This window comes from Ambystoma mexicanum, chromosome 2p (genome assembly GCF_040938575.1).
Source record: "Ambystoma mexicanum isolate Mex_15411 chromosome 2p, UKY_AmexF1_1, whole genome shotgun sequence".
Classification (NCBI taxonomy): Eukaryota; Metazoa; Chordata; class Amphibia; order Caudata; family Ambystomatidae; genus Ambystoma; species Ambystoma mexicanum.
Window position 1 is genome coordinate 346,918,354 of NC_090923.1, and position 12,952 is coordinate 346,931,305.

The window sequence follows — 12,952 nt, forward strand, 5'->3', positions numbered from 1 at the left end:
GTGGCCCTCTTGATGGCTGTGATCTTGTCCTCCGAGGGGAAACCTCTCTCAGGGCACGTGTCCCATATGTACACATAGTAAAAGAACCTTCCGGTCCCTCAGCACTGTCTTTGGGAGGATCTATGGACCCTTCAGACTGGTGGCCGGTAGCTGAATTAGCCTTGGTACTCATGCTAGTATGAGAACCTGAGAGGTTCCTCCCACTCGGGCGTTTCCTTGGAAAGGTGTCGCCCTTGCACCTTTGCATAGTGCGCTGGAAAAGAGCAGCCCTACCTTGGGCCTTGATAGATGCTTGACGGAGTCCTTCAGGTCCTCTGGAGGCGACTTCTCAAAGAGCTCCCTCCACCTAGCCAGTCTATTCTTCAGGCCACCCGAAGAGTGCATCACACACGGTACAACCCTCGCATCCGTAGTCGGGGCCAAGGCAGCAGAGGCAAAGAGCATGGGGATCTGACGTAGGGAAGAGCCCCTTGGCAGGCTCGACACCTGCTGAAGTCGACACGCGCCGGGGAGCAGTGCGGCGCCAGTGGACCCGACTGATAAAAGAAGACAAAAACACAGAAGAAAGTATTCGGGGAAGAGCGCATGGTATTACATGGCTGAAGCCAAACCCAAGAGCGCTCGTGAAATCGGCCCGTTCCCGTCGATGCGGAAAAGGGGACTGAGGTATGGCGCCAGAGGGTGGAGTCAGGGGAGCGCGTGCTCCCAGGGCCACACCCCTGCAAGCCTCTAAATTTAAAGCAGAAGGTGTTTTTTTCTGGTGAAAAAGGTTCTGTCTCCCGTCCCTAGGAAGGGACGCCCATGCAGTATCAAGGAAAGGGGACGGGACTTAAGAGTAGGTTTGTTAATTTTGATATATATATGTCGATGATATTGGCTGAAGAGGAGTAACTAACTCGAAACGCATTGGAATGCACATAACATCTTGCTGGTCATGTACAAGAATATAGTTAGCCTTGCTCTGTTTATTCTCAAGATATGTGAGACTAAAGAATGGAGTCTGAAAAAACCATGTTCAAAACAACTTTGGACTATCACTTGAAGATTGTCTAATGAGTTAAGATACTCTGATGATAACGTACTTAATTAAATGATATGAAAAATACTTGAGAATGTTGACTATACATAATAAATAATACCTTAGTGTTCCTAATGTATAATGGACATATTTGGGCAGTGTGCAACAATTGTCCATATCATGTGTTTAATATGGCCTTGTTTTGCAGATTTCGTTTGATCCTTCCCTCTGTTGGATCACTCACTTGTTGGCACCTCCCATTTTAAGAACAATTTGTTGTATAGAAAGATTTATAAACAGTTCAGATTGTACAAATTGGTGAGCAGGGACAAGTATTTTTTAAAGAAAATAATTCTATATCACAAGAAAGGAAAAATAGGGAAAAAGATGTAGGAGAAATATACACATTTACAATAATTCATAGAAGACATGCTTTAACTTTACCTGCTATTTTAACATCCCCTATTCGGATTATATGCGGCCAATGCTGCAGCGTCTTAGCAAAAAAAGGATTTGTCACTCCTAAAATAATTGATGGCCTAAACAAAAATGAAAAGCAAGATGCTAATCAGCAAGCAACATCAAAATTACCCTTTATGTCACAAAGAAACAAAAATATTCCAAGTGCCTGTAACATTACACTACAATGAAAATAGAGACATCATTAAAATATAATCAACAGAATAGTTGAACTGCAGAATTACCAATAGACATTACATGCCTTTCCCTAGCAGAAGAATACTTTGAATGACAGTACTTCTATCTAAAGCATCCATACTTAGATCAATTTGGTGAAGCTCACATTATAGAGTAGATATGTAAAAAAAAAATGAACAATAAGACTATGTATTTTGCTTAACCCCCTTTTGGACAATTCAATAAATAATTTTCAAAAAGTTACATTTCCAATATAACAATGCTGTTAATGGCTTTTATAGGAAGCATTTACCTCAAACATTCTCTAATGATCCTTAGTATGTTCCTAGGACTTTACACCAGTGGAAAACGAAAGACAGAGCCTTTTCAGTGCACTGCTTTGTGGAAGCTTGGCTCTACATCCATCATCTTAGGATTTTCACGTATTGCACTAAAAAATACACAATAACATTGTGGCAGGATGCCATCTGGCAAGGGTTGCAAAGCCTCTGCTTTTTTATTTGCATTAATATAATGATGCTGGCAATTCTGATTCTGATAGGGAGGTCTGTTAATCAGACCCCTACCCCCCCTTTTCATATAAAGCGCATGATAAAAGCATAGTGCACCCATGTTTCTTTGCAGTACCAGTATCCTGAAATCTGCAGTCATTGCTCTCCAGTGGCACAGTTTAGGTTCAAACGTTACCAAAGTCTTGACAGCTGGCACCTCTTGTTCATTTTAATATGTGTTGTCTCATCAGTCTGGTAGCAGGGTAATCTCCATTAATCAGCCATAGATGGTTATGGTACAATGACTTAGAAGAGCACACAGTTACTGAAATCACCAAGATTCACTATCATGCAACTGTCTACCCTGGGAGCTCAGGTCAGTGATGTAAAAAGGATTCATGTTCAGGACTAGCCCTATCTCCACTGCTCCAGGTGAGACAATAGCCACAATGGAAAAAGTTTCTTGGCTGTAACTACGGTTCTCCAACATTGGAATATTTCATTGTCTTGCATGCTGTTGAATATTCCCAGTCTACACCCTGGGAATCCTCAGTACATTTGATAAGGCAGTTTCAATAGAAGACAAGAACCTGCACTCACTTTAGTGTTCGATCAAACTCACTTTGGGCATTTGGTACTTAAGCCAAAAAGCCCTTGTTAGCTCCACGCCTGTAGGCCATATTCATAAAGTGCTATACTGAGCCTCATGCAATGTTGGATGGAGAGTTGCATGTGAATGTATGAAAGATTCCAATGCTGGTGTACTATAGTTACAGATAATTAACTTTTTCCTTCTCCAGAATTGGTTCCTCCATAGATCTACATGCTGATCAAAGGATAACAAAGCAGTAAATAACCATCAACAGACAGAGGATACAATAAGGAACTCACCTCAGGAGAACAAATTTAGGACTATCAGTCTGACCCTGGACTGTTCTACCAGCTTTATCGAGGCAGCACAATCTTGTGGATGTATGCAGGGATCTCCTCATTGCTGACCTACAAATGCTATGTGGGACCCCGCAAAAACAGCTGCCATAGATAAAACACTTCAAGTAGAATGTGCATTTTGCCCATCCAGGAAGGGGTCTGTATAACATTGCGTGGTAAAAGGCAATGCAAGATGCAAGCCACCTGGTAGCCTGGCTTTTAACATACCAGTACCAAGGAGTCCAAACACTTTGAACAGTTTTAGTAGACTGGTGGAAGCCTTAAGTGCGGACAGGGTAGTACGTCAGGGCTGCCTTCAAGCCCAAGGAATGCGAGACCTTTCTACAGGAGTGGTACTCAGTGAATAAAACTGGTATTTAGGTAAATTGAGGTTGGTACTTTTGCAATGAATTTGGGGCTGGTCCGAAAAAAGTACTCTGTCCTTCTGAAAAGTTAGAAATGGCATTTGCGAAGACAATACTTGAATCTGCACCATCCTCCTGGCAGAGATGATAGCAACCAAGTACACAGCCTTTGAAGGAAAACATTTGAAATTAACCCTATGCATGGGCTCAAACGAAGGCCTCATGAATTACAGCAGCGTAGTGTTCAATTTCCAAGATGGGGATACATTATGCACCTGAGGAAACATTCTAAAAAGGCCCCTCATGAACTCCTTTATAAGCTTATAAGATCAAAGTGGGTTTGTGGAAAGTGTACAGGTGTAATGTGATACTGTAGCCAGGTGTACTTTAATTAAGGAGGCAGTTCGCCCTATGATGAATCTAGGGAGATCATCAGTGAACCTCAGTATGGGCCCTGGGGGCAGTATTAGGAGGATCACATGGGAGGAGGCTAATATCACGGGGAAATGGTGACCTCTAACTCAGGACTCCCCTTTCCTCCCTGAAGTATTGATGGCATGTTGTAAATTGGAGAAAAGCAATTTGACTGCTATACACTTAACACCTCCTTTAATACCATTCAATTCAACAAAAACACAGAAATGAATAGACCTGAAAGACTCAAATACATTATGAATTTTAAGATATATGATGTCGGTGATACTGGGACGAGGAAGAATGTTCAGGATTTAAGGATAAAAAGTGACACTGAAGAAAATGTGCGATCTAGTTGTTGGGAGGCAAAGCGCCGGAGCTTGACATTTAAATCCAAAAGTGTACCACAGCTATGTGGTGGAAGTGAAAGAAGGAGCAGGACAAACTTCCCTCTCCCAGGCTGCTAAACAAAGAGATCCAGACGGTGAGAGAACCACAGAGACGCCAGAAATAAGTACCGCTGGGCTGCGTGCCACCTGGAGAGGAGGCTGAATCTGCCAACAGTAACTGGTGAACTTCAGAAGAGACACAGGGCCCTGGGGATCTTCATAGCGTTTACGGCTCCCACAATTGGTTTACAGGGAGTACAAGAGCAAAGTGAGATAAGGAGGGGGAGGCAAAGAGTTGGATGTACACCTAATCAAACACCTTAATTGGCGCAATGTATAAGTGTACAATTTTCCATTCATGAGAAGTGAACTTGGGGAAATCTGTATCCCATATTGCCACTAAGAAGAGTCAACTGGGGGCGTGGCTTGAGGCTCCGACGATGTGGATGCCTCACCAAGAGCTCCGTGGGACGCCCGGTTTTCCTGCCACTAAATGCCCGTCAGATAGCTTAAACCTCGTAGAGAGTCTAGCAAGCAGTGGAACACCCCAGGAAGCTGCAGTCCAACCCTGGACAGGAATCGGAGTGGGGAAGCCCCCTGCTTGCCTGGTTGAGGAGACCCAGCCCGGGTCCTGGACACATTGCCGAAGATGGCGCCCGCAGGGGGACGCAGGCCCAGGGAAACGGAATTGGCCACAGCAGCGCGAGCAAATCTACGCTGAGCCCCCCACCCAGCTGCGATGAGCCCCTGATAGCTGCAGCAACATCAGTGGAGCGGCCACCATGCGCAACTCGGCCCCTTCGTCCTACAGCCAGTGACAGTGGGGAGAGCCGCTCCTGGAGAGGAGAAGCACCGGAGGGCTGCGGTGGCCCCGCAGATCTGGGGCCCAGCGGTGTGGGACCTCGAGCTGCTCCTTCACCCTGTGAACCCCAGGGACTCTAGGTGTTGCGGGGGAGTCACTGGCCCACCCGCCCTCCACTGCGGGCCCAATATCACCTGGAGCCGGTCCTCCTCCTGACTTGCGCCCCACCTCTCTGCCAGCAACGGGCTTGCCAGCCCCAACACCTGCCGGGGGAAACCTGACACAGCCCAACCAAGGAGACCCTCCATCTGCAGTGACAGCCCCGCTGGGCCCCCTTCACCGCAGTCCCTGCAGACCCAACAGGACGCATTGGGAGTCCCCTCCCCCACCACACACCATCAAAGCCTACAGTGGCGCAGCCCAAGCCCTCCGCTCCAACCTGTGATCTCCAGAACCTCGAGGTGCCATGGGAGGTCCTCGGCCCGCACGCCACCGCGGGCCCAACATCACCCAGAGCCGGCCCTCCTTATGACCTGCACCCCCACCTCTCTGCCTGCGGGGGGCCCACCGACCCCAGCACCAGCTGTGGGAGACCTGAGACGGCCCAACCTTAGAATCCCTCCACTTGCAGTGACAGCCCCTCAGGGCCCCCTTCACCTCGGTCCCCGTGGACCAAGCAGGATCACTCAGGAGTCCCTCTCCCCCGGCACACACCACCAGAAGCCTGCAGTGGCAAGGCCCCAGCCCTAACCCGCCGCTCCAACTTGGGCCAGCCTGGCCCTGAAGACGATCTAGACCCCGCTGCCCACACAGCAATCTGGCGGGGGGGAGACCTGACCCACACAGCAGACAGCCCCAGGGCACACTGCGTTCTCCACCAACGGCGACCAGACAGCCTCCACTGACAAGGTAGGGTCGCCTACCAGGACACCTCACGGATACCTGCGCACCCAGCTAAGGCAAAGACGGAGGCCCACCCGACCTCTGCCCACACCCCACGTTGGTCCCCTCCCCTCAACAACAGCCCGCGGAGCACACCCATCCGAGCAGACGGCGACCCAGACACTAAGATGTCTAAGCACAAGGGTCCAAAATCAGCGGACATCCAAACAGCCTGGCTGCACCCTGCCCCCACCTCGGCCCAACCCTCCTCACCCACAAGGGCCTAGGGACAGTGGGCTACAAAAGAAGATATCCAGGGCCACCTAGCTGACATCAAAGTGTCTCCCAGGGCATGTAAAGTCCCCATTGACTTTACTAGTCAATCTTTATTAACAAAACCAGTACAACCCATCTTACTATGGAGGTACTGGCAAGGGTTAATAGTTTTTCCCTCATGTTCATTTTCGAGAGGGTAACGTACAGTCCCTCTCTCAAAAGTTTCTGGCTGGTGGCAGTGGTTACTACCAAAAATATTCGACCGCAAATATTTCCCTGTGGGATTTTCCCATTGTTCGAGGCTACCACATTTACTGACAGCCTCAAACATACCGCTGGTTTATTTTTATATTAACTTTACTCCGGTAGGCTTTATTTGCCAGAACCTTCATATAAATTCTTTCTCGGGTCTTCCTCTAAGATCCTTACCCACGTGGGGGATCCAGTGTTCGTCCTTTTGGCAGGCTTCTGCCAAGAAGCCCTCCTTTCAGCGCCACTGAGTCAGGGGTGGAACCATTGTGTGGGAGGGGGAGAAGGACCCCTGGACAGGGTTGCCTCAGCAACCCATGTCGCACTCTGCCCTGATAGGCTGGAGAGTCTCCCGCCAGGATGACCACTCCAATGTGTGAGTGTCAGAAAGCACCAAAGTATTAACTGAAAAGGATACGGTACTTAAAAGGATACAGGTGGTAGGGTCTTCCGGATCCCTGTTCATGCGTTTTGATAGTTGTGAAGTCAAGTTAAGACCTTCCAAATGATACAACTCTCTGACTGGTAAAACAGGCAGAGCGATGGATCACTGGAAAGGGCATGGGTAAGGTATAAGAAGTCAGCCTAGAACAAAATAAAGTATCATGAATAACTGCCCCGACCTGGGTATGGTGGAATAGGAAATGTCATGAATGCACACACTGACCTTGAGTCTAGGGCAGATGAATCCAGCAGAGTCTCTTGAGGAATCCAAGGTAGAACAAACGACAAGGAAGGGAAGATTAGTAAGGGAGACTTATCCCGAACGGAACGAGGCTCACGCTAGATACCGGGTTGAATGCACCACAGGATAGCGTCCAAAGTACTGTTCACTGTCACCTTCCAATTATCCTTGAAAAGTTTCCTTCCCACGTAGTGTAAAGTATAGAAATGAATCAATCCCCCTGTTAACAACACAGGTGCAGGAGTTGGAAATAGAGCTCCTTTTAAGGTATAAACAAAGTACACGCGGTTCTGGACAGCCGCGAAGAAAAGAGCGTGTGCGTGTGGATTTACACGCGATTAGGATTCACGCAGTCCAGGCCAGCAGCGCTTGAAGACAACATATGCGTGTGGATTTACATGCGATTAGGATTCACGCAGTCCAGGCCAGCAGCGCTTGAAGACAACATATGCGTGTGGATTTACACGCGAGCATGATTCACGCAGTCCAGACCAGCAACGCTTGAAGATAGCGTGCGCGTGTGGATTTACACACGAGCAGGATTCACGCAGTCCAGGCCAGCAGCGCTTGAAGATAGCGTGCGCGTGTGGATTTACACGCGAACAGGATTCACGCAGTCCAGGCCAGCAGCGCTTGAAGATAGCGTGCGCGTGTGGATTTACACGCGAGCAGGATTCACGCAGTCCAGGCCAGCAGCGCTTGAAGATAGCGTGCGCGTGTGGATTTACACGCGAACAGGATTCACGCAGCCCAGGCCAGCCGCGTTTGAAGATAGCGTGCGCGTGTGGATTTACACGCGAACAGGATTCACGCAGCCCAGGCCAGCCGCGTTTGAAGATAGCGTGCGCGTGTGGATTTACACGCGAACATGATTCACGCAGCCCAGGCCAGCCGCGTTTGAAGATAGCGTGCACGTGTGGATTTACACGCGAACAGGATTCACGCAGCCCAGGCCAGCCGTGTTTGAAGATAGCGTGCGCGTGTGGAATTACACGCAACCAAACAGCTCCAGGAATCAGCGTGTGGCGGAAAACACGCTATAGAAGGCAAAAAGTTAGCTGTAGTAACCTGCAAGGATGCAGACCGGAGGATCAGCTACACAACGCCAAATGATTCGATCAGAAGCAGCGAGTGAAGTTTCCACGCTGCTTAAATACGTAATGCCGTAGTTCATGTGACGAAGCAGAATACACGTGATGTTAGCGACGTGAAAAGTGCAAACGTCGTTTTCCTGGCAACGTGTCGAACAACCGCCATTTGGAATAGAACGGTCTAGCTGTTCTACGAGCGTGGGAGGTAGGACCACGTCCAGCATGCATGACAGTGAGTGACAGCTAGGCTGTATGAATGGGGGTCTTTTTGCATATAAGCAGGGTCCTGCGGACTGGAAGAGCAAGATGTAGCCACTGGAACTAAGAAGCCAACGAGGAGAGAAGCCAAAGACATCTGCACCAACTGAACCACCAGTGAAGCCCTGCTGCAGCTTCTCACCACTTTTCTTCATCTGCAAGAGCCTTCTTCCCTTGAGCTGGTGGAGCCAACCAGTTTGCCAATTGCCTTCCTGAATCGCCAGTGCCCTGCACTCTGAGACCGGATAGCCAGGCACCCGTCCACCCGGACCGCGATTTAAAGGAGCGTACCTTTTATTTCGTTTGGCAGCATCGCGGCTGGTTTCATCCCCGGGCAGTGCAGTAGCTCGAACCTTCCTCCACGATGAGAGTCTCTCTTCCTCTGCTGGATTTCCTGAAATGCAGGAACTGCCAAGAACAACCGCCACCGCAGGAGCCTCTTCTACATATTAAGGTACTTTGTTCCGCCAGGTCTCCCTTTTCGTTTGGTAGCGCTAAAGGTATTTTAAATCCTTTACCTACCTGTTGGGTTGGCCGCCCCTATCCTCTAACATTGTCTTTCACCTTCTGCAACCACCTTTTCGAATCGTTTAACAAAGACTTGACTGCAGCTACAAGAACATTTTGCTCCTGGGCTCTTTGCCCTGTACCACTGACTCTGGCACATACCTATTGGCTGAATCTGTTACAACTGCCTTCTCTAGATTGCTTCTCAACTAGAACTGTGTTGGTGCACCTAACTCTTATAACCACCTTTTCCTTCTCACTTTTAAAACTTGTGAAGTACCATTTTGCTTGGTTTTCACCTAAGTATTATACATGCTAAAGTACTGACTTGCCTAAACTTGTTCACAAACTTATTGGGAAGTGTTGCTAGGGTGCCTAAGAGTATATTCCTGTATAACTTGTTCTTTCTCTCCCTTGTTTGAAATTTCTAGAGTGCCATTTGTGTTTGGTTTTCACTGTGCCGTTTTGCTCAGTTTTCACTCTTGCTCAAACTTGTCTACAATTGAAACAGGGAGTTGTGTAAACTTTTCTTGACTGATTTTAACTTGCTTTAATAACTGTGATTAATGTGTTGAATAGAAGTGTGTAAAATAAATATATACATTCTTTTTAATACAAAAGCTTTGGTCAGTGTTTCCTTGTGCCATAGTATTGTAGCCCTATGGCATAAACCCTGAATACTGCACATCTCCCTCTTGAGTTAAGTCCGACTGCTTAGCCACAGCTACCAACTAAATCTTTGTGGTACAGACTGATACCAAAGGGTATTTATTGTTCATACCTGTAGTCTTAATCTTCTGTAGTGCTCCCTAAGGTAACTGCACAGGATTCTGCCTAACACAGACCTCCCCCCCAGCACACACAAAGCTACGCTACTTCTCATTGAATGTTAGGGGCCTGAACTATCCCACTAAACGTAGGTCCACCCTCCGATGCCTAGAGGCCCTCCAGGCCTCGGTGGGGTTCCTCCAGGAGACTCACCTCTTAGCAGAGGACTTCTATAGGCCGAGATGCCGATCATTCCCAACACAATACCTGGTCTCGGGCCCCAGCAAGAGAGGGGGCACGGCAATCCTGCTGGCTAAAGGCACTCCCTTTAAGGAGAAGGGGTCTCTGCGGAGCCCAGATGGCAGATTGGTAGCGATTAAGGGGGACCTTTATGGCCAACTCCACACGCTGATCACGGCCTACACGCCAAACGACGGTCAGGAGGCCTTCTACGCAGACCTGGAGTCCACTCTCCTACCCTTCCTCGAGGGCCAGGTGGTGCTGGGTGGGAACTTCAATGGGGTTCCCAACCCCTTACTGGACAGGACAGGTGCTCCATCAACCAGGGACTTCAAGATTGCTCTGGGCATTTGTAACCTGCTCAAAACTCTGGGCGTGGTGGACACCTGGAGGGTCCTCCACCCGGACACAGCAGACTATTCATTCTTCTCCCAAGTCCACTGCTCCTCATCTCGAATAGACCTGATCCTAGCTAGCCCGCAGCTCCTGCAGTTCACGGATGAAGTGGAAATCGGCACAAGTGTTTTGTCTGACCATGCCCCAATACTTCTCACTGCAAGGATCTTTGACTCCGACCTCGCGGAAAAACGCAGTTGGTCCCTATATGATCCTATGTTACATGACATGGCGGTACGCAATGCAATATCCACGGCGATCAACAATTATTTCAAGGCAAACCCCCCCGACCTCACCTCTACGGCAACAAGATGGGAAGCAATGAAGGCCGTAATTAGGGGGGAATTGATAGCCCAGGCCGCCGCATATGGGAGGAGGCAAAACCATAAGAAGAAACCAGCTAGAGGGGGAGATGGCGGAGGCAGAGGCAGATGCGACCCTGAAGAAGAAATGGTTGCCCAAAGCGGCCAAAATGGTGGTTAGCTTGCACGAAATTGGAGGCTCACTACGCCAAGGACACAGCCCAGTCCCTGCTTCGGACCAAGCAGAGCTTTTACGTGAATGGCAATAGCGCTAATAGATACCTGGTGAGCAAATTAGCCACAACCCGCCGACGGAACCAGATTATTGCACTGAAAGACCCAAACGGTAGAACACTGTATGGGGAAGAAGCAAAACTACAGGTTGCAGCCGCCCATCTGGCTGACACTCTGACCTCAGCCCCCCACCGGCAGGCCCGCCTGAGCCACGGACTACAGATGCTATCAACTACCAAAGCAACCCTAGACGCGTGGTCATGGGCCCGGCGGACGAAGAAGTTGCCTAAGGGCTTGAGCCCGCTCTCTCCGGTCATCTGGAACCCTGACTTCTCGCCAGGAATGGAGGATGCACGCTTCAGCCGATGGACTGTAGGGGGCCTCCGATCCCTCTCTCAACACTATGAGGGAAACGCTTTGCTCAGCTTCGAGGAATGCAAAGAACGCTTTCAGCTGACGGAAAGGGAGAGGTTTGCATACGCCCAACTGCGCCACCGGATCTCGCAGCCGACTGTCTGCCTAGGGGCCACCCAGGACCTCCACCCCCTTGAACATGCGCTGGGGAAGGCACATGCCAGGGATGGATCACCAAACTGTATCGCCTCCTCCAGGAGGATATGCTAAAAGTCAGACCCCCATATATGTCCAGATGGGAAGCGGACCTGGGACACCCCATCGAGGACCAGACATGGGTGGAGATATGGGCTAGGATTAATTCGACCTCCAGATGCGTTACGAACAAGGAGTGCACCCTAAAGCTCCTCCACCGCTGGTACTACTCCCCAGTTCGCCTGCCCCACTGCAACACAGCTATAGACTCGAGCTGCTGGAGGCGATGCAGCGAGCGGGGATCCTTTTTCCACATGTGGTGGGGATGCCAGACAGTGCAGTCCTTCTGGAGGGAGATCATACCGATCATTGAGGACATTACCCAGCGCAAACTGCCGATGAACCCACAGGTGATCCTCCTGGGGGTGGCAAGCCCAGATGGCTATCCTAAAACAGGACACTCTGCTAAACTGCTTACACATCTGCTGCTAGCAGCCAAGATCACAGTGGCACGGAAATGGAAATCGCAGGAGGGCCCTTTATTGGCCCTCTGGTGGATAAAGGTTTGGGATATTCTGGTGGCGGAGAAGGTCACAGAAGCTAGGGAGGGGGCTCTCGACCGCTGTGCTCCAGTGCTGGACTACCATACCCGATTCCCAGCGTTAACTTTCCAACCCCGCCTGGTGTCTAGCTTTCTTGGCCCGCGAAGCCCAGACGGATCCCCAGCCCATCAGAGCACCACAGACTTGTGGGTGGACGTGGGGGGAGCCGCTGTGAGGGGGAACTGATCATGCCTCACATATATCGATTGTAGTGGGAGTCTTTCCAGTGTGGTTAATGTACGTTTGATGCTATAACTGAAATAAATAAAGTTGTTTAAAAAAAATACAAAAAAAAGATCAACTACAGTAGTAGGAGATTTGTTCCTGGAAGAAGAGTGAACCAGAAAAGGAACTATTTATATGTAGTCCTGGCAGGGGAGTAGACCAGGCCAGGAAAGAAACAGTTGAATGAAAGAAATGTGGTTGTGGTAAAAAAATTGTTGTCAAGAAACATTGATAACTATATCATTTTTACAAAGTGCTCCATCCTCAAAAAAAAAATTTGTGCTATCCTAACAAAATTATTCCATTGGAAGAATACCTGTGCTGAGTTGAGATTTACTTTGAAATCAAATCTGAGAATTACATTTTTGTGAAGGAAAACAATTGCTTTGATTTATGAACTGGTGTTTACGAAAGAGACCTTGGCTTTATCAAGAAGGATATTGTGGAAGGGAGAGGTTTTGGATGAAACTGTGGTTTGAACTGCCCTTTAGAACTGGAGGCCATTAGATCCGTATGGGATACATTACTCACCGTAATCGTATTTCTGATGCTTGTATCTGCTTAGATTCACATGCTGTGCATAGGCCGACATCTAGTGGAAGCTGCGGAGTATTACAGTTTG

The 12,952-nt window shown here is 48.9% G+C and overlaps 1 protein-coding gene across 2 annotated transcripts in view; it reads right to left on the bottom strand.

The window, feature by feature from the left end:
* DENND6A (DENN domain containing 6A) overlaps positions 1 to 12,952 on the bottom strand; it is a 1,713,534-nt gene that overhangs the window by 336,212 nt on the left and 1,364,370 nt on the right. For both annotated transcript variants that reach the window (XM_069643682.1, XM_069643681.1), the window contains one exon: positions 1,463 to 1,557. In XM_069643682.1, the coding sequence (XP_069499783.1) occupies positions 1,463 to 1,557 (95 nt within the window). The remainder of the gene's footprint in view (positions 1 to 1,462; positions 1,558 to 12,952) is intronic.